The 20792-nt window shown below is 41.1% G+C and overlaps 1 protein-coding gene across 2 annotated transcripts in view; it reads right to left on the bottom strand.

Annotated features, from left to right (window-relative positions):
- erp44 (endoplasmic reticulum protein 44) overlaps positions 1-20792 on the bottom strand; it is a 99628-nt gene that overhangs the window by 8564 nt on the left and 70272 nt on the right. For both annotated transcript variants that reach the window (XM_043690040.1, XM_043690041.1), the window contains 4 exons: positions 20101-20216; positions 4171-4228; positions 3853-3969; positions 1751-1862 (listed from right to left, as the gene is read on the bottom strand). In XM_043690040.1, coding sequence (XP_043545975.1) covers positions 1751-1862; positions 3853-3969; positions 4171-4228; positions 20101-20216 — 403 coding nt within the window. The remainder of the gene's footprint in view (positions 1-1750; positions 1863-3852; positions 3970-4170; positions 4229-20100; positions 20217-20792) is intronic.

Raw genomic sequence — 20792 nt, 5'->3', positions numbered from 1 at the left:
ATGTAACTGAAATTATACATTGAAAAATTGATTGTCTGTTAAGCCTTTCATCAGTTAGAATACCATGACAGTTTCACTTCTTTCATGTGTAAATCACAAAACCTTTTTATTAAAAAGTTGCATTCTCAGGTTAGCTGTTAACAATGGTGATGGCTGTAGTCGTCTTTGGTCAGCTGTCCCAAAATTTTTATATGACTCAACATCAAATCATATTTGATTAACTTTACTATGAAGTGTCTCATGATATTACTGCAACAGCAAAATCAAGTGAGGGCAATTTTATTCAGTTTAACAATGGAGGAAAGATAGTGGAGACTACTAGTTTAGTTCATAACAATGGCTGCAGAGAAGTTAAGGAAGGATAATGCACCATGGTCACCACTTAAGGTTGTCTTAATGCTGTGACAGGATGAAAGCTGGACCAGCAAGTTTCAAACGTAATGTTACATGAAAGATGGGCTTGGATTTGGGAAGCAACACTTTTGAGCATCTGAGTGCAAAGAGAAATTAGAGGTAAAGCTTCAGCCTGCAAAGACAGAAGGGTGAGCGCAGCAACTTGAAGAGCAAGGTGTTGTTGATGAGATTGAGAGATAAGGAGAAAGCTGGGTAATGTGCAATTCAACAGGAGTTAAGGTTAAAACAGCAACAAGTGGGTCTCTACAAAATATAATTGGAAATGATATGAGGGGGCAAGAGAAAAGTGTGCATTTATTGCTAATGGAAAAGATGGCAGCTTATGGACATGTAGAAGCAGTGACAAATTACATCAGCTCCTCACACTTGATAAGCATAGAAATAGTGAAGAGTTTACAGTTGATAGTGAAAAGAAACCCTGGGTTTTCTTCACACTCCAGGATGAAGAAACCTGACTACGTATGGTGGAACCTTACTATGTGCAAACCTGCTGTACTTTTTCCATACATTACAACATTGCAACGATGTCCTTTTGGAAGTACAGTCAAAGTGAATTTTGAGAAGATTTGTAGCTCTGGTTGAGGTTTTGGATGTAGGTTTGCTCGCTGAGCTGGAAGGTTCATTTCCAGATGTTTCGTTACCCTACTGAGTAACATCTTCAGTGGGCCTCAGACGAAACAATGCAGAAAATTCCTGCTTTCTATTTATATGTTTGGGTTTCTTTGGGTTGGTGAGGTCATTTCCTGTGGCAGTTATTTCCTGTTGTGAAGTCACTTCCTGTTCCTTTTCTCAGGGGATGGTAGATGGGGTCTAACTTGATGTGTTTGTTGATAGAGTTCCGGTTGTAATGCCATGCTTCTAGGAATTCTCGTGCATGTCTTTGTTTGGCTTGTCCTAGGATTGATGTGTTGTCCCAATCAAAGTGGTGTCCTTCCTCATCTGTATGTGAGGACACTCGTGAGAGAGGGTCATGTCGTTTTGTGGCTAGTTGGTGTTCATGTATCCTGGTGGCTAGTTTTCTGCCTGTTTGTCCAATGTAGTGTTTGTTACAGTCCTTGCATGGTTTTCTTTTACAAAATACCAAAGAAACCCAAACATATAAATAGAAAGCAGGAATTTTCTGCATTGTTTCGTCTGAGGCCCACTGAAGATGTTACCCAGTAGGGTAATGAAACGTCTGGAAATGAACCTTCCAGCTCAGCGAGCAAACCTACATCCAAAGTATTGTCAATGTGCTTTGAGATACCCAAGAACATGAAAATGCTATTTAAAAATACACTTTATGGATTAAATGGCTTACTATTATATATTAAGACAACTGATTAAAAACAAATACCTTTTTCACTGATCAACTGTCGTGCAGTTTCATGCTGAAATTTTTCTAAGCTTGCAGTGTCTTCTTTCAAGTGGAATAGTATAAGAAATGGCAGGCCCTCTTCAGTTAACTCCTGAAAAGTATAATTGCATCAAAAGTTTTAAATAACCTATTTTGCAATGACCAGTTTTCAACATGATTTAGGGAAGTTATTTTGTTTCTGACTGTTAAGTCTTTACAGTGTAAATCCAATGTGATAATGGACACTGGGCCACAGCCCCTTCATTTGGTACTAGAGCTGTCCTAATTTTAGAATCATTGTTACCATGTATAATAAATTATTCAAAATTTTTATCATAGTAAGGAGGTTGCTTGTAATATCAATTTTTAAAATTTACTTTTTAAAATTTAAGATTATTCTTATGCTTTTTCATGCTGCTTTTCTTTACATTCTCTAAATAGTTACTTCTCCAGTACTTAGCTCAGTAATCCAAGTGTGGCCTGACCATTGCAAAACTTCTAAATCTTCACTGTTCTGTCTATACATTCTATCACTGTTTGGAAAAATAAATCTTGCCATGTTGCCTAGTCAACCGAGCCAATTACTATACCCAAGTCAATTTTGAATTCTTCCTTTGTTAATCTAACATATGAATAAGCTGCGTGTTTAACAATTTACAATACTTTACTCTGGTGTTACCATTCATTTCACATTTTTCTTCCCAATTCTATAGCTGATTTAATTCATTCTGAAAATTCAGTGCTACCTTTTCTATCTCTACTATTCTTCTTCCTTCAGAGATGTGCACACCAGCAAAAATGCTTTTGACCTTTTATTACCAAATCACTTATTTAGATCAGAAACTGGTTGTGAATGTAGTCTACTCAGCAGCCTTTCCTGAAAAATGAGTTACATATTACTGTTCCTTGTGGAAAATAAAAATTATTCGACCTGCAGAGGGAGTTATTTACAGGTTTACCTAGTCTGCTCTGGTGCAATTACTGGGGTAAAATGTTTAACTATTTGAAGGCTTGCATATGGCCTTTTAGGATGCATTTCAGCCATAGATCTTAAGAAACAGGCTAACTGACCAACAGGTATGATAGGAACAGTAGTAAACACTTCAATAACTTCACTACATATCTTTGCAAGATTTGCATTATACTTGCACAGAAGTATGACTGAACCAAGATCATCTGGAACCAGTGGGCTACCACCCAAAGAAAAATATATAACTTCAGTTATTCAGACATCCAAGCTCTCTTCAAAGGCATGGATGGAAGAAACTCTTCACTTCAGTCCACATCAGCTGATTCAGGCACAAACAAAGCGGCACGGTGGCACAGTGGTTAGCACTGCTGCCTCACAGCGCCAGAGACCCGGGTTCAATTCCCGCCTCAGGGGACTGTGTGTGGAGTTTGCACGTTCTCCCCGTGTCTGCGTGGGTTTCCTCCGGGTGCTCCGGTTTCCTCCCACAGTCCAAAGATGTGCAGGTCAGGTGAATTGGACATGCTAAATTGCCCATAGTGCTAGGTAAGGGGTAAATGTAGGGGTATGGGTGGGTTACGCTTTGGCGGGTCGGTGTGGACTTGTTGGGCCGAAGGGCCTGTTTCCACACTGTAATCTAATCTAATCTAAAAAAAGCTGAAGCCAACTTTTTTTTCTTCTGAGGCTGACCTGAAAGAGTTTCTTGCACAACAAAATATTGGCCCTTTCATTTGTATAGGTTTTGTTTTGATCAAAAAAAAACACTGAATAATAGAAGATAGAAATAATTTTAATATGAAAATGGGACTGTAAAAGGAACAGGATGAAAATACAAGTCAACACAGGCTAGACTCCTATGATGTTGCAGCACATATGTGAACATTATTCACTTAAACCTCTGTTCAATTAGGTGAACAAGGTAAGTCAGAAGATCAAGATTGTTTCTTTTTCAATTTTCAATCAGCTGTCCGACGAAGTGACAATATTTTTTAGTGTTATAAGTGGATGTTTTGCCCTCACTGCAATATTGAAGGGGAAAGATTCAGAATTGCTGATTGCTATAAGTTCAGCAATTTTCACAGTATTAGTATAGACCTTTTTATTTGCAATGAATATGGATTAAATTAATGCTTACCTCACCATTTTCAAAAGTAATTTCTCTAACCAGTGGAACGCACTTATCTTGGGTCCAGGCAAATGTGAGGTCAAAGTTTGTTAATGAACCCAAATACACCATGTCAGGACTATTTTCCTAAGGAATAGAGTAAAGTATACACACGTAAAGTCAGAACCAAATAAAATGTTGAACCATTCAATAGTTTCACAATATTATCAGAGTAAATGCTACTGAATAACTGCTCAACTATTAAGAAAAACTAGTTACAAATTTTAAATAGCAAACAGCAGGCAAAGTGATTTGAGCAATTACTGTCAAGAGGGTCTTTGAACCTACCCCAAGTGGTTTGTAAATTACGTTGTCACCACTATATCTCTCTGGTTTAGCAACACTCCTAAAAAAGGGAAATAGAACAATCAGGATAGACATCACTCACATTAGTTTCACTGTTGCAAAATTATTCAGTACCCACTCTGTATTCTAAACCAGAATTATCCATTGCAAAGCCAGTATGTAATCCATCTCTCCTTCATCACAAGTAGTCATAGAATGTCATGATTTAGTGGAACAAAAGTACTGGCAAATGAATGGGTTCATATTGCAGTTCGCAAATGAAATTGACATCTTCCGCTGTCTTCAACTCATTTTGATGTATTTGCCTAGATGTAATGCAAATGCAAACCGAATATACTCATAGGCAAGTACTGAATATAACTTGAAATAGACTATTGCTCAAAAAGTCACATTTAGTTAATTGAATTCTATATGGTTTTGATTCTGCATATATCAGAGAATTATAAACTAATGTCAACATGGTCCCTTGGCTTTGAGAAACACTAAAAAGAGAGATCCAAGTAACCCCAGCATTTAATGCAACTGGCTCAGAAGTATGAATTACTTTACTCCAATGACACTTCTCCTTTTCACAAATTCATATTTTACTGTATGGAAAGAGGCTTTTCATCCCACTGCCCATATGAGTTATGCACTTCCTTCCATTCCCCTCCCTTTGCCCTTTTAATTCTTTTCTTCTCCAAGCATTATCTACCTTGCTTTAAAAAGTAATTATAAACTCTATTCCCATGAGCTACTGGTAGATAATTTCACATGACAACACTCTATGAAAAGAATGAAGCAGTTAGGAGACATGTTTTCATTCAAAGTAAAATTTATGGCCCCTCGCTCTCAATTCACCCAACAGAAACTATATTTTCCTGATTCATCTCAGCACTTTTTGTTAATTTGTTTCACCTCTATCAATTCCCTTACTATTCAGGTTTGGAATAGACCATATTTTCCAAGAAAAATCAATCTTTCACATTGCCATTTTGCCCTTTTTTGCAAAAGAGGAAAGCTCAATCCTTCTCCCAGGCGATTTTCATCAGGACTCCTTCAGAAATGTGGAGCCATACTGCCACCCTGACAGTTCTTTCCAACAGCAGAACAGTTGTGTGGTGGGAAAGGAGGAGAAAGCAAACTACAGCCCCTTTACAAAGCAAAGCAGTTGCAGCTCTACTTTGAAATTTAAAGGTACACAATCATGCAATCATTTTGACTGGTCCTAAGGGGTGAGTGGGGGAATATTATGTCAGAGTGTGGGGGTCTAAATATCATGCGGAGGTGTACTTAGGGATGTGAAAGGCAAGTACAGAGGAACCTCGATTATCCGAATATCAATTATCTGAAATTCAGATTATCCGAAGATGATCTCAAGATCCCGATAGAAACATTACATCAAAGAGGTGTTTCAACACTGATTGCGTCTTTCGTTTACAATGATTAAAAGTGAACTCGGCTTACTGAAATGCTGTCGAGAACAGTCCTGGATATCGATGAGAGCCCAGGAACCGTCTCCAAATGACTGACTGACCACCCGCCTTCTTCCTCTCTTTCTCTCCCCACACTTTCCTTGGAGTTCTACACAGGGGGTGTAGCCTAAACCCCCCTTCCCCAGATAATCTCTCCACCATTGTGGAACTTGTCAAAAAGTTGCAGTAAAAGGTTGTGCATGCAGCTGTGCACGCACACTATTTTGAGACTAACCTCTCAAAGGCAGTAGCAGTCTTACTGGTGGTGTCCAGTCCGACTGCCCCGGAAACAGGGTCAGGACTGGGGGTGGGGACGGAATGGGGCAAATGGGGGAGTGGGGGCTCACGTACAGTGCTGCTGCTGCCTAGATCTCATGAATGGGGAGCAGACTTAGCAAGTGCTCGCTGTGCCAAGCCCATTGAACTGGGTGGTGGGTAATGCAGGAGGATTCAGCAATACTGCAGGTCCCTTACACACAAGTGTGTGTCTGCTCAGAAACAAAACACTGATAAAAAGAAGGAGCAAGGCAGGCAAAGTGAGGAAAAAGGAAACTTCAGAAAACTGAGTCCCAAAGGAAAGCCATTAAATCAATTAACCGGATAAATCAATTATTCGAACAAAATAGTGCCTGCCCATCTCATTCGGATAATCGAGGTTCCTCTATATAGGGCCAGTTGAATAGTTACTCAAGAGTTAGACTGTATTTAACAGACACACTTCTTCAGAGTAACGATTTACTTAATTTGAATGAATGATTTAGTGTCTTGCATATTTTACAGAAACACACAAAGTGAAAAGTTTTCATTCAAGATATAATCTGACACCATTTTGATAGTTTAAGAATAACAGAAAATGAAAGATGCAGCTTAAAGAGAACTCCATTTCCATATGAGTTCTCAGCCAACTTAGAAACACCGCCCCCTCGCCAGACTCAACCAACATCAAAGTTGTCGATCCTCAGGGGCCATCTTTCACCACTGTGATGATTTACCTTTGCCAGCGTGTACACTAACATCAAAAGAGTAGCAACGCAGTCAATGTTGCTGTTGTGCCCTCCTGCCACCGCCAGACTCAGCCAACAATGAAGGTGCTGATCTTCAGGTGCCTTTTTTTGCCACTGGGCCTACCTTGCTGATGTTGCTTCAGGGCTCACTCTTAGTGTTGGGGTTTGCTCCCCCGTCCCAACCAAAACAGAATCAGAATCCTCCGAATTAGATGAGATTAGATTCCCTACAGCATAGAAACAAGCCCTTCAGCCCAACAAGTCCACACTGACCCTCCGAAGAGTGATCCATCCAGACCCATTTCCCACTGAATAATGCACCTATCACTACAGGCAATTTAGAATGGTCTATTCACCTGACCTGCACATCTTGGACCGTGGGAGGAAACCCACGCAGACACTGGGAGAATGTGCAAACTCCACACAGATGGTCGTCCAAGGCTAGAATTGAACTTGGATCCCTGGCGCTGTGAGGCAGCAGTGCTAACCACTGAGCCACCGTGCCATCCCAAATCCAAAGCAGCAAAGGGATGGGCTGCCAAATCGATTGGATCACTGACAGCGGTGGGATTCGAACCCACACCTCAGCTGAGACTGGAACTTGACTCCAGCACTTTAGACCACTCGGTCATACTACCAAACCTATTTGTTTGATAATAAATGGAGACTTTCAGATGGTTTCAGGTGTAGAGGAATTTTCAACATCTCAGGCAATTCCTTCAAAATGTGTCACAAGCATTTCCTATTTAGGCTACAATAATGTCCTCAGAAATGCTTGGTCAATGTACAATACCAAATTTTTGGAATAGCTCCTCATAACTAAAGTGTCACGTCCACAGCATCACCTTAGTATATCTGACTATCCCATAAGAGGTCATGAGATGCTTTCTAAAGTGGCGTGGCCAACAACATTCTAATAATTGGATTAGTAAGGCTTTAAACTAGGTGTGTCTCAGGTTTGTATGCGCACGTGTGTCTGCCTGTGTGTGTATGTAGGACTAACATTGTTTATTTCAATGCAAAAGGTCTGACAGGTAAGACAGAGGAGCTCAGGGCATGGTTGGAAACTGGGACTGGGATATCCTAGTTATTACAGAAATGTGGGTCAAGGAAGGGCAGGACTGTCAGCTTCATGTTCCGGGTATAGATGCTATAGAAAGGATACAAAAGGGGACAAGAGAGTGTGTCATTTTTGGATCAGGTTAACATTACGGGAGAACATCAGTAAAGTTACTTGGATGGAAATAACAAAGAAAGGATGATCACCTTATTGGGATCGTACGATTCCCCCCCAACCCCCTCCAATAGCCAGTGTGAAGCAAATATGTAAGGAGATAGACCCACCTGCCTGCTCCTGGCCCATATCCCTCTAAACCTTTCCTATTCATGTTCTTACCCAAGTGTGTTTTAAATATTGTAACCGTGCCCATATCCATCAGTTCCTCAGCAAGTTCATTTCACTTGTGAACCACCCTCTGCAAAAGATTTGTCCCTCATTTCTTTTTTTAAATTTCCTCTCACCTTAAAAATATGCCCCCTAGACTTGAAAAACCACCCGAGGGAAAAGACACCTACCATTAACCCTATCTAGACACCTCATTATTTTATAAACTGAAACAAATCTGAGCCTATCCAGCCTTTTTTTTTAATAATTCAAATTTTCTAGACTTAGCAACATCCTTATAAATCTTTCTGAACTCTCTCCAGCTTAATGATATCCTTGTTAAAACTGGGTGATCAGAACTGGATACAGTACTCCTGAACAGGGCTCACCAATATTCTGTATAATCTCAATATGATTTCCCAACTTCAACACTCAAGAGCAATGTAGGCAAATGCACGAAATGTGCCTTTTTAACCACCCTGTGACACAAACTTCAAAGAATTATATATCTGAAGCCCTTGTGTTATGGGCTAGGCCAGACCACTCGAAACATTCTTGAGCAGGTAACCCAGACCATAACTTTGCAATTTGTTTCAGTAAGTATACAGTGAAAATGACCTGGGGTAAGTTAGCTAGGTTGACTACGAGGTTTACTACTAGGTTTTAAAACAGACAAATTTATTCACAAAATTACACAATGAAACACAAATAACAGAATAAAGAACACCTACAGAATTCAGTCTCTCCAAACTAGACTTAATTATGCTGTTCTTAATATACACAACAGTCCCACGAAGCAAACCCCTTAAAACACAGTTTTAAAAAAAGGAACAGATGCTTATAGGTTGAAGTTAGAAGGGCAGAAAGAGAGAGAGGGCCTGTCCACACAGTCTACTACTGAGCTCCCAACTAGTTCTGGACTACTCCCCTTTCATTATACAGGTCACTTCTAAAACATGACCCTTTGGCCTCAAGTCTCATCTGTTTACATATGAACAAGAAGGCTTCTCAATATCCTTTAATCTCTGTACCCAACCAGTCTAACCGAAACCGGGAGCTGGATTACGACTCTTCTGAAAAAAAAATCAAGGAGACAGTATCCTTGAGAAAAGGAACAGCTTTTAGAAAAAAAAGGGACCAGCCTTGTGATACTAGGTCCCTGTGATATACAACAGAGATACAGGGTGATCTTGCAAAGTGGATACATAATTAGCCTAATGACAGGAGACGCAGTGTGATGGAGCAGGGTTGCTTTTCAGACTGGAGGCCTGTGATCAGTGACGTTCCACAGAGGCAGGTTCGAGGGCCTCTTTTGTTTGTCATTTACATAAATGATTTGGATGAGAATATAGAAGACATGGTGAGTAAGTTTGCGGACAACATCCAAATTGGTGTCATAGAAAACCTTCTTCACTGCGTACTAAGATTAAAAAGGGATCTTGAACAAATGGGTCAATGGACTGAAAAATGCCAGACGGAATTCAATCAGGATAAACGTGAGGTATTGTATTTTGGTATTGTCAGTCCTTCTATAACACGATGGTCGTGTTCTTGCGCAACCCTGTGTTATAGAAAAATTGTGTTTTAGAAACAGCACTTAAAGGGCTGGTGCTGTAATCGAGTTACAACCAAAATACGCTTTAAAAGTTTACGCTGTAGAAACAGCGTCCCCAATTCGTCAATCATGTTATAGCGAATTTGCATTGACAAAACACATATTATAACAGGACAACCTGTATGATAAACAAGGGTAGGACTTATACAATTAGTGGTAGGAGCTAGGGATGCAGGTACATAATTCTTTGAAGTTTGCGTCACATATAGACAGAGTGGTTAAAAAGGCGTTTGGCACACTTGCCGTCATTGCTCAGTCCTTTGAGTATAGGAGTTGGGAACTGAAAATGTGTTGCTGGAAAAGCGCAGCAGGTCAGGCAGCATCCAGGGAACAGGAGAATCGATGTTTCGGGCATAAGCCCTTCTTCAGGAAGAAGGGCTTATGCCCGAAACGTCGATTCTCCTGTTCCCTGGATGCTGCCTGACCTGCTGCGCTTTTCCAGCAACACATTTTTAGCTCTGATCTCCAGCATCTGCAGACCTCACTTTCTCCTATAGGAGTTGGGAAGCCATGTTGAGCTTGTACAGGAAATTGGTGAGGCCTCTTTTGGAATACTGTTTCCCATTGTTTGCCCAGTTATAGGATGGAAATAATCAGGAGCTGGGGCTCAGGAACGATTTATCAGAATGTTGCCGGGTATGGAAGGTTTGAGTTACAATGGAAGGGTGAATGGGCTGGGACTTTTTTCACTGGAGCATAGGAGGTTAAGAGGTGACCTGATGGAAATTTATAAAATAATGAGAGACATAGACAGAGTTAATGGTAGTTGTCTTTTCCCTCAGATGGGGGATTTCAAGCTTAGGGCATGCATTTTTAAGGTGCGTCAGAGTCACAGAGACATACAGCACGGACACAGACCTTTGGTCCAACTTGTCCATGCTGACCAAGTATCCTAAATAATTTAGTCCCATTTGCCAGCATTTGGCCCCATAACCCTCTAAAGCCTTCCTATTTATACACACATTCATTTAAATGTTGTGATCGTACTAGCCTCCACCACTTCCTCAGAGAGCTCATTCCATACATGCACCACCCTCTGTGTGAAAAAGTTGTCCCTTAGGTCCCTTTTAAATCTGTCTCCCTTTCACCCTAAACTTACGCTCTCTAGTTTTGGACTCCCCCACCTTGGGGAAAATACCTTACATATTTATCCTATCCATGCCCCTCATGATTTTATAAACCTTTATAAGGTCACCCCTCAGTCTCTGATGTTCCAGGGAAAATTGCTCCAGCCTATTCAGCCGGCTTCTGTAGCTCAAACCCTCCAAACTTGGCATTATCCTTGAAAATCTTTTGAGCCCTTTCAAGCTTCACAACATCCTTCCTACAGCAGAGAGGCCAGAGACTTGCACGCAGTATTTCATCATGAACTCCCAACTCCTATACTCAATCCATTTATCAATAAAGGCAAGCATACCAAATGCCTTCTTCACTATTCTATCTGACTCCACTCTCAATGAACTAAGAACCTGCACTCCAAGGTCTCTTTGTTCAGCAACAGTTCCTAGGACGTTACCATTAAGTGTTTAAGTCCTGCCCTGATTTGCCTTTCCAAAATACAACACTTCACATTTATCTAAATTAAACTCCATCTACCACTTCTTGGCCCATGCCCATCCGATTCACTGTTTGTTAATTTTTTTTAGACAATTCCAGAGATACTTGAAATCAAAGAGCAGAATAGGGGCGTGAATAGTCAAGGCCTTTTCCCTAGGGTAGGGGAGTCCAAAACTAGAGGGCACAAATTTCAGGTGAGAGGGGAAAGATTTAAAAGGGACCAGAGGAGCAACTTTTTCATGCAGTGGGTGGTGCTTTTATGGAACTAGCCTGCAGTAAAAAGGGTGGAGGCTGGTACAATTACAACATTTAAAAGGTATCTGGATGGCTATATAAATAGGAAGGGTTTAGAGGGATATGGGTCAAATGCTGGCAAATGGGACTAGATTAATTTAGGATCTCTGGTCAGCATGGATGAGTCAGACCAAAGAATCTGTTTCCGTGCTGTGTAACTCTAAGTGATTGCAGAGAATTAGCATTACCCTGCTGCATAAATTTAGAAAACTTAGAATTTCTTGTTCTTTCTTACAGAGCTTTATTAACTCATCCTCTTAAAATTCTACATCAATTTCAAGTTTTACCAATTATTTTATTATTTCCTCAGAGTTCTTTGTCAGAGGTACTTTTACAAAACACATTGACGGTCAATGTGTTATACAGAGAAATATTCATGTTAACACTAGTTATGACATCCCAAAACACCTTAGAGCCAATTGAGTACTTTTTGAAATGCAGTTACTGTTGTGATGTACTGAATGTGGCAGCCAATAATGCTCATCAAACCTTCATAAACAATAATGTGGTTTTTAAGGACCAAGCAATTTTTAAAATGTAATTTGAAGAATAAATATTCACCAGGGATAATTCCCCTGCTCCTCTCTGAAATAGTGCCAAGGAATTATTTACATCCACTGAAGCAGGGACACATAGGCATGCTCTGATCTTGTTGAATGGGATAGAAGGCTTGAGGGCTAAATGGCTGACTCAGCTCAAATTTCTGATGCTGTATTACTTTTATCTTGGCTATGGATTCAAGAGATTACCACTGCTGGTTTGCACTGAAAAATCTATAGTTCCATCACTCTTTGAACAGTTATTACACTGGAACCAGTCATGTAAAAAAACACTTGGAAGATTAAAACTAGAGTCTGTTGCTTCATTTCAGATTGCCTTCAGCATTTCATATGGGGTTCAATATCTTTTCAATGCTATGTTCCATGGCTTGATCAATAATACGTCCTTACTCATTGTTAATCTAGTTGTTCTACCTCATTCATTTATAGCAACTTGATTTTGTATAGCACTTTGTAAGCAGAAAAACATCCCACTGTGCTTCACAGAGAATGCCAGAAAACTTTAATGAGATGGTTTATCTCAGTGAGCTTACTTTCAGACATTTTAACATGATAGCAGATGTGATTTCTCAGTGTGAGAGAGATACAGGACCATTTCTATAGAGGGAATGCAGACATTCCCCGGATAACACCTGCACTTGAGGGTTGAATTATGAGGGAATGTTGGTGAAACTTGGCTTCTATTTCCTGAGTTTTAGTTTGATGAGTTTGTAAAAAGGTTGACCAATTTCCCATCAGATCGAGACAGTTCTTTGACATGCAGCATTCACTTGATTTATTGAGTTTGCATGTGAGTTTTGCTGCAAAACATAGATATTTACAGATAACAGGTGGTGAACAGCAGTTATGGTCAGGCACAAGGCCAATATGTACATCATTAGACTTTGGTTTATTTTCTAGAACTGTGAGCTAGTGGTCAGTAGTTGGTAGAATCCGCAGGATGAGTGCAGAATCACAGTCAAGCAGGCATTCGTAAGGGTTGAGAACCTCATGCCTAGGAACCAGACTGTGTTACTCAGTTGCCATTTAATGCAACGGGGAGACACTTACATCATTACAGAGTATCTGATGCAGAGAAACTCATTACAGCTATGGTTCAAAAGTGGACCTTCCAGAAGTGAAATGAGAATGACAGCTCCTGACATCAAGGCTGCATTTGATTAAGTGTGCCACTAAAGAGCTCCATCAAAATTTCAGTCAATGGGAATCAGGTGGAAAACTCTCATTGGTTGGAGTCATACCTGCCACAAAAAGAAGTTGCTGTGATTATTGGAGGTCCATCATCTTCAGCTGCTTGAATGGCCTTCCCTCCATGATAAGTCTGAAGTGGGAATGTTCCCTGATGACTGCACAATGTTCAGCACCAGCTGTGCTCGTCAGATAACAAAACAGTCCATGCCCAAATACAGCAGGATTTGGACAATATCCAGACTTGGGCTGACAAGTGGGAAGTAGTATTCATACTACACAAGTGCCAGTGAAATCTCCAATGAGACAGCATCTAAAGTAGTTGTGCCACTTGATGTTCAATGGTATTAGCATCACTGGATCCCTGACTATCAACATTATGGGGATTACCATTGATCGGAAACTGAACTGGATTAGATATATAAATACCAAGGCTACAAAAGAAGGTCAGAGGTTAGACAATCTGAATAATTCACCTCCTGATTTCTCAAAGTCCGTCCACATCTATAAGGCACAAATCAGGAGTGTGATGAAATACTCCCTTCTTCGTGGATGAGTACAGCTCTAACAACAATTAGCAAGTTTGACACAATCCAGGGTAAAGCATCTCACTTGAGTGGCACCACATCCACAAACATTCATTCTCTTCGACAACAAGTAGTGTGCACTATTTATAAGATGTGCTGCAGAAACATCTTAGGCAGCAACTTCCAAACCAATGACCACTACCATCTAAAAAGATCAACAGCAGATACATGGAAACATCAGCATCTGGACGCTTTCCTCCAAACCACTCACAATCCAGACTCCAAAATGTATCTCCACTACTTCAGTGATGACTTGTTCAAACTCCTGGAACTCCCTCCTGACAGTATTGTGTATGTATCAAGTGGACTGCAGTGGTTTAAGAAGGCATCTCAGCACCATCGTCTGAATGCCAACTAGGAATGGGCAATAAATGGTCAGCCAGTAACACCCACGTCCCACGAGTGAATGAACGAACAATAAAAATATGCTGTATGACCTAATAGTTTTTCACTGGGGTTTGTAGTTCACTTGGGCCGCATCTCTTCCACATTTATCTAAACTCATAAGTATCTTCTTCCAATTCTCTGGCTGCAATGTCCAGAACAGGGGGTCATAATCTCAGCATAACGACTCAACAATCAAACCGTTCCATAATCTCGGCCTTCTGTCAGGTCACTTCTCAACTATTCTCTTTCAAGAGGAATGAGGCCCAGCCTTCCTAATTTAGCCCTTATTTAAAAACCCTTAACATGCTTAACTTTGTTTAAATCTATCCTTGCCTCTTCCCATTTGCATATTGTCCAATGCTACAACCTCTCTCAAACATTATTCACTGATTCTTGGGGATCTCACTTTGATTTGTCCCAACACCTATGTTGCCTTTAGCTACTTTTCACAGCAGAGCGTGGCGCGAGCTGGGCGTAAGTGAAGTTGGAGCGCAGAGCTGGTCGGGAAGGTAAGTGATTGATATTTAAGAACTTACCTCGACGCCAACGGTCTTTTCACTGCAGAGAGCGGCGCGAGCTGGGCGGAAGTGAAGTTGGAGCGCAGGGCTGGTCGGGAAGGTAAGTGACTGATATTTTAGTGGGTGTATTCTAGATCCCAGGCCCTACAAAGTAGGGCCTCCCTCCCATCCTCCTCCTCTAACCTAACTTTAAAGTCCACAGGTAGCTACTCAATGTTCTTGTTTTGGAGACTAAATGTAGAGTTATGGCAGCGCAGGCAGTGGAATGTTCCTCCTGCAGGATGTTTGAGGTAGGGGTGGCCACCAATGCTCCTGCTGACTTCATCTGCAGGAAATGCAGTCAGCTCCTGCTCCTCACAGAACGTGTTAGGGAACTGGAGCTGACAGCCTAGCTGGGGTAAGCTGCAGTGACCGGGTCTCTGGCACGAGGTCCGGCTCGGAGGCTCAGAAGGGAAAGGGGGAGAGGAGGAGAGTGCTAGTTATAGGAGACTCTATAGTTAGAAGGATGGACAGGCGGTTCTGTGGACATGGGCGAGACTCTCGGATGGTTTGTTGCCTCCCGGGTGCCAGGGTCCGAGACGTCTCGGACCGTGTCTTCAGAATCCTTAAGGGGGAGGGTGTGCAGCCAGAAGTCGTGGTGCACATTGGCACCAACGACATAGGTAGGAAGAGGGGTGGGGAGGTCATTCAGGAGCTCCGGGAGTTAGGCTGGAAGCTAAAAGCTAGGACGGACAGAGTCGTCATCTCTGGGTTGTTGCCGGTGCCACGTGACAGTGACGCAAGGAATAGGGAGAAGTGCAGTTGAACACGTGGCTGCAAGGATGGTGTAGGGGGGAGGGCTTCAGGTATTTGGACAATTGGACTGCATTCTGGGGAAGGTGGGACCGATACAAGCAGGACGGGTTGCACCTGAACCAGAAGGGCACCAATATCCTGGGAGGTAGGTTTGCTAGCACTCTTCGGGGGGGGGTTTAAACTAATTTGGCAGGGAGATGGGATCCGGAGTTGTAGTCCAGCAAGTAGGCTAGCTGTTTGTCAGGATGTCCAAGAATGTAGGGAGGCTGTGGAGAAGGTAGCACTGACAGGGAATACTTGCGGACACAGAGATGGGTTCAAGTGTGTTTACTTCAACGCAAGGAGTATCAGAAATAAGGTGGGTGAACTTAAGGCGTGGATCGGTACTTGGGACTACGATGTTGTGGCCATCACGGAAACGTGGATAGAAGAGGGACAGGAATGGTTGTTGGAGGTTCCTGGTTACAGATGTTTCAGTAAGATTAGGGAGGGGGTGGCGTTGCTAATTAGAAATGGTATAACGGCTGCAGAAAGGCAGTTCGAGGGGGATCTGCCTTTGGAGGTAGTATGGGCTGAAGTCAGAAATAGGAAAGGAGCAGTCACATTGTTGGGTGTTTACCATAGGCCCCCCAATAGCAACAGAGATGTGGAGAAACAGATTGGGAAACAGATTTTGGAAAGGTGCAGAAGCCACAGGGTAGTAGTCATGGGTGATTTCAACTTCCCAAATATTGATTGAAAACTCTTTAGATCAAGTAGATTGGATGGGGGGGGGTGTTTGTGCAGTGTGTCCAGGAAGCTTTTCTAACTCAGTATGTAGATTGTCCAACCAGAGGGGAGGCCATATTGGATTTGGTACTTGGTAACGAACCGGGACAAGTGATGGGCTTGTTAGTGGGTGAACATTTTGGTGATGGTGACCACAATTCTGTGACTTTCACCATGGTAATGGAGAGAGATAGGTGCGTGCAACAGGGTAGGTTTTACAATTGGGGGAAGGGTAAATACGATGCTGCAAGACAGGATCTGAGAAGCATAGGCTGTCAGGGAAGGATGTCGTGGAAATGTGGAACTTTTTCAAGGAACAGATACAACGTGTCCTTGATATGTATGTACCTGTCAGGCAGGAAAGAGATGGTCGTGTGAGGGAACCTTGGTTGACAAGGGAGGTTGAATGTCTTGTAACGAGGAAGGAGGCGGCTTACATAAGGTTGAGGAAACAAGGTTCAGACAGAGCGTTGGAGGGATACAGGATAGCCAGAAGGGAGCTGAAGAAAGGGATTAGGAGAGCTAAGAGAGGGCATGAAAAATCTTTGGCGGATAGGATCAAGGATAACCCCAAGGCATTTTAGGCTATGTGAGGAACATGAGAATGATGAGAACGAGGGTAGTTCCGATCAAGGACAGTAGTGGGAGACTGTGTATTGAGTCCGAAGAGATAGGAGAGGTCTTGAATGAGTACTTTTCTTCAGTATTTACAAACGAGAGGGACCGTATTGTTGAAGAGGAGAGTGTGAAACGCACTAGTAAGCTCGAAGAGATACTGGTTAGGAAGGAAGCTGTGTTGGGCATTTTGAACAACTTGAGGATAGACAAGTCCCCCGGGCCTGATGGGATATATCCTAGGATTATGTGGGAAGCAAAAGAGGAAATTGCAGAGCCGTTGGCAATGATCTTTTCGTCTTCACTGTCAACGGGGGTGGTACCAGGGGGCTGGAGACTGGCGAATGTTGTGCCCCTGTTCAAAAAAGGGAATAGGGATAATCCTGGGAATTACAGGCCAGTTAGTCTTAGAAAGGGTACTGAGGGACAGGATATATGAGTATCTGGAAAGCCACTGCTTGATTAGGGACAGTCAGCACGGATTTGTGAAGGGTAGGTCTTGCCTTACAAGTCTTATTGAATTCTTTGAGGAAGTGACCAAGCATGTGGATGAGGGTAGAGCAGTGGATGTAGTGTACATGGATTTTAGTAAGGCATTTGATAAGGTTCCCCATGGTAGGCTTATGCGGAAAGTCAGGAGGCATGGGATAGAGGGAAATTTGGCCAGTTGGATAGAAAACTGGCTAACCGGTCGAAGTCCTTGGGCTTTTATGACTGTTTTATTTGCATAAACAAACAAGAAGTTTCAAGTGCATAGCTTCAGTTCAGTAGTAAAGCCACTGTACCATAGTTTGAAGGACATCATTGTCTGTAATGTTTCCAGCGATTCAATCATGGGGTGGCTTCGAAGCACTGTAGCTCTCCTGCACAAAATTGCTAGTTGTTGGACCAGTTTTGTATTCCAATGTCACTGCCATCATTTTGTAATCTTCCAGCATCATGTCGGCCTGTTAATGAGCACTCGGTGTCATGATTACTTGCTTGCTCTCAAAGTAAGAGCTGCTGAATTAATAAGATTTACCAGGATGTTGCCTGGAATTGAGAATAGGTCGTACGAGGATAGGTTGAGAGTTCTCGGCCTTTTCTTGTTGGAACGGCGAAGGATGAGGGGTGACTTGATCGAGGTTTATAAGATGATCAGAGGAATAGATAGAGTAGACAGTCAGAAACTTTTTCCCCGGGTACAACAGAGTGTGACAAGGGGACATAAATTTAAGGTGAAGGGTGGAAGGTATAGGGGGGATGTCAGGAGTAGGTTCTTTACCCAGAGAATGGTGGGGGCATGGAATGTGCTGCCTGCGGGAGTGGCAGAGTCAGAATCATTGGCGACCTTTAAGCGGCAATTGGATAGGTACATGGATGGGTGCTTAAGCTAGGACAAATGTTCGGCACAACATCGTGGGCCGAAGGGCCTGTTCTGTGCTGTATTGTACTATGTTCTATGTTCTACTTAGCTCCAGGTCCTGGAATTTTCCACGTAAATCTCTGGACCTGTCCATCTCCTTTAAGAATTATGCCTAAATCCCACTTCCTTCAACAAGTTTGCCACATTGTGAAATGCAAATTAGTTTCAATTACTTCAAATGCTAATTAACTGATAAATTTCTAGAGGGAAAAAAATCTACTTTTAAGAACTGCATAATGTATTCAAACTTTTAAATTAGTCTGTTCTTAATGCACCTAACCAATCTGAATTGTCAGAAAGACTGTTTTTAAAAAGTAAAAGGCAATATCAAACTTGCTATTGTCTAAAGATTTTAAAATGGAATATACACTTGAGGAAAGGTTCATAGAGCTGAATCTAAGCTGTCCACAATATGACACTGCCTTGCACAGATGCTTAATGTTTAAGTTGTCTGGACTCTGGCCATGTGAAGACCAGAAAATCAGCCAGCACCCAGTTCAAAGCTAAAATACAGAAATGTGGGGTTACTGCCAAACAGTCCCCATACTGCTGTATATATTTTCAGACGCAGTTTCAACGTTAAAAACGAATGCAATAAATTCTTGTTGCATTCACAGTTATGCAGGATAATGTGAAAATAACCTAGTGCATGGTCAAATAGAGACTTATCTTAAATTTATGCTGATAGGATAATTCAATTACATAATTTTATGAATTATTTCTGGAATATTTGTTTTCATTTACAATATGCTACCTACATTAATCATATACTATTTGTAATAGATTATCCCCAAGATGAATGTGTGTTATATCAATATGGAGACACTTATTCTACTGTCTGAACCGGAGGAAAATATGAAACATTTTTAATAATTCCTCAGTATCTTTCATACCATGCCTGAGAGAGCATGATCCCTTCAGCATTGTTGTATGACATGTGCTGTAGCAATCCCTAAGTAAGTCCACATTACACGGTACACAATTACACATTAAGCAAGTTATTTTCCTGACAAAAATACAGCATGATTTTTTGTTCCTGATAAGTATACAACAGCTGCAAACAACACTTAATTATCAGTTCTGGAAAAGAGTATTATTAGTTGTCATCAATCCCACCGGGTCCTTGTAAGGAGCAGATTAGTTTGAAGCAATGAAGAGTTTTTTTTAAAATCACTATTTAACTAAAGCCTGAAATTATACATCTTCCTTTAACTCCAGAGCAAATAAACTAGTGCATTCAACTGCATGATAAATGGAATATGTTCAAAGTAACATTTTCACAACAACTTCTCTAATTCATATTTGTCTGAATAATTTTTGACAAACAACAAAATTTAAGAGTGCAGATGGATGAATTTAAATAACTTGAAAGAAGAATTTATGACATTACATGTTGTGAAACAATAAATGCATTGTATAAACACTTTTACAAACAAAACAAATAAAAAACTTAAATGTACTGAATCTTAAAGCACTGTACCAAAGCTGTAGGATGCACACTGCCATTACAAAGCACAAATCAAGCTTGAAGTCTCAGTTATGCTGATATAGCAGGGTATGAGTAAGAGAATCATGAAAGAATGGCTTCCACTAAGCTATTCTCATACACTATTAGCAGTAAGTTACAGAGCAACTCGAGCAGAGGATTCGGAGCAAATTACCTGCCCACCCTCTAGCTCTGGGAATACTACAGGAAGATAAGCAAAAATCTTCATACAAAGCACATCCCACTCAAAAAAGTGCTTATTAAATTATTAAAAACAAATTTAGTTCATTCTTACCCAAATGCAGCCAGAAAGACGCAATCATCCCGTAAGATATTGGACACTTTTTCAAAGACCCTGTAATTGTCAGAATCCCTCTGTTCAAAAAATCCAATGATGTTTCGCTTGCTGCGCTGTAAAATACAATAGCCACATTCTGGATTGTTCAACTGATGTGTATGATTTTAAAAGTGAAAAGTCTTACAATCCAGTTCTGTACAGATTCTGCAAGTGAAATCAAGTGTTTATTTTATGAAATGATCAAAACAGCAAAATGATCAGGAATTTGACCTTAGTTAAATTAAAAATTTTTGTTTGAGAATATATATCCTGCACACTTCTGCTTCCTAACATCAACTGTAACTGAGCAAATCAATAAAAGTCATTTTAAAAGACTTTATCACGGGATAGGGTCTTTGCTGGCTAGGCCAGCCATTTACTAACCATCCCTAATTGCCCTCAAAAAGTTTGTGTTAAACTGCTTTCTTGAATTGCTGCAGTCCTTACACTAGTGTTGCTCCGGGCAAGCCTTAATTGAACAGGTACAAAAGAGAGTCCACAGAAACACAAGAGAAATCAGGGACTCTGTGGTATTATACCAGTCTATGGAACCACTTAACACTAAAAACGACATAAATCGACAGGTCTTTTCTATACCTGTCATTAACAAGTAACTAAGTAAATAAATAATTCACAAATGTTGGGATAAA

This window comes from Chiloscyllium plagiosum, chromosome 5 (assembly GCF_004010195.1).
Source record: "Chiloscyllium plagiosum isolate BGI_BamShark_2017 chromosome 5, ASM401019v2, whole genome shotgun sequence".
NCBI classification, from domain to species: domain Eukaryota; kingdom Metazoa; phylum Chordata; class Chondrichthyes; order Orectolobiformes; family Hemiscylliidae; genus Chiloscyllium; species Chiloscyllium plagiosum.
This window is presented reverse-complemented; position numbering and strand designations above follow the sequence as displayed.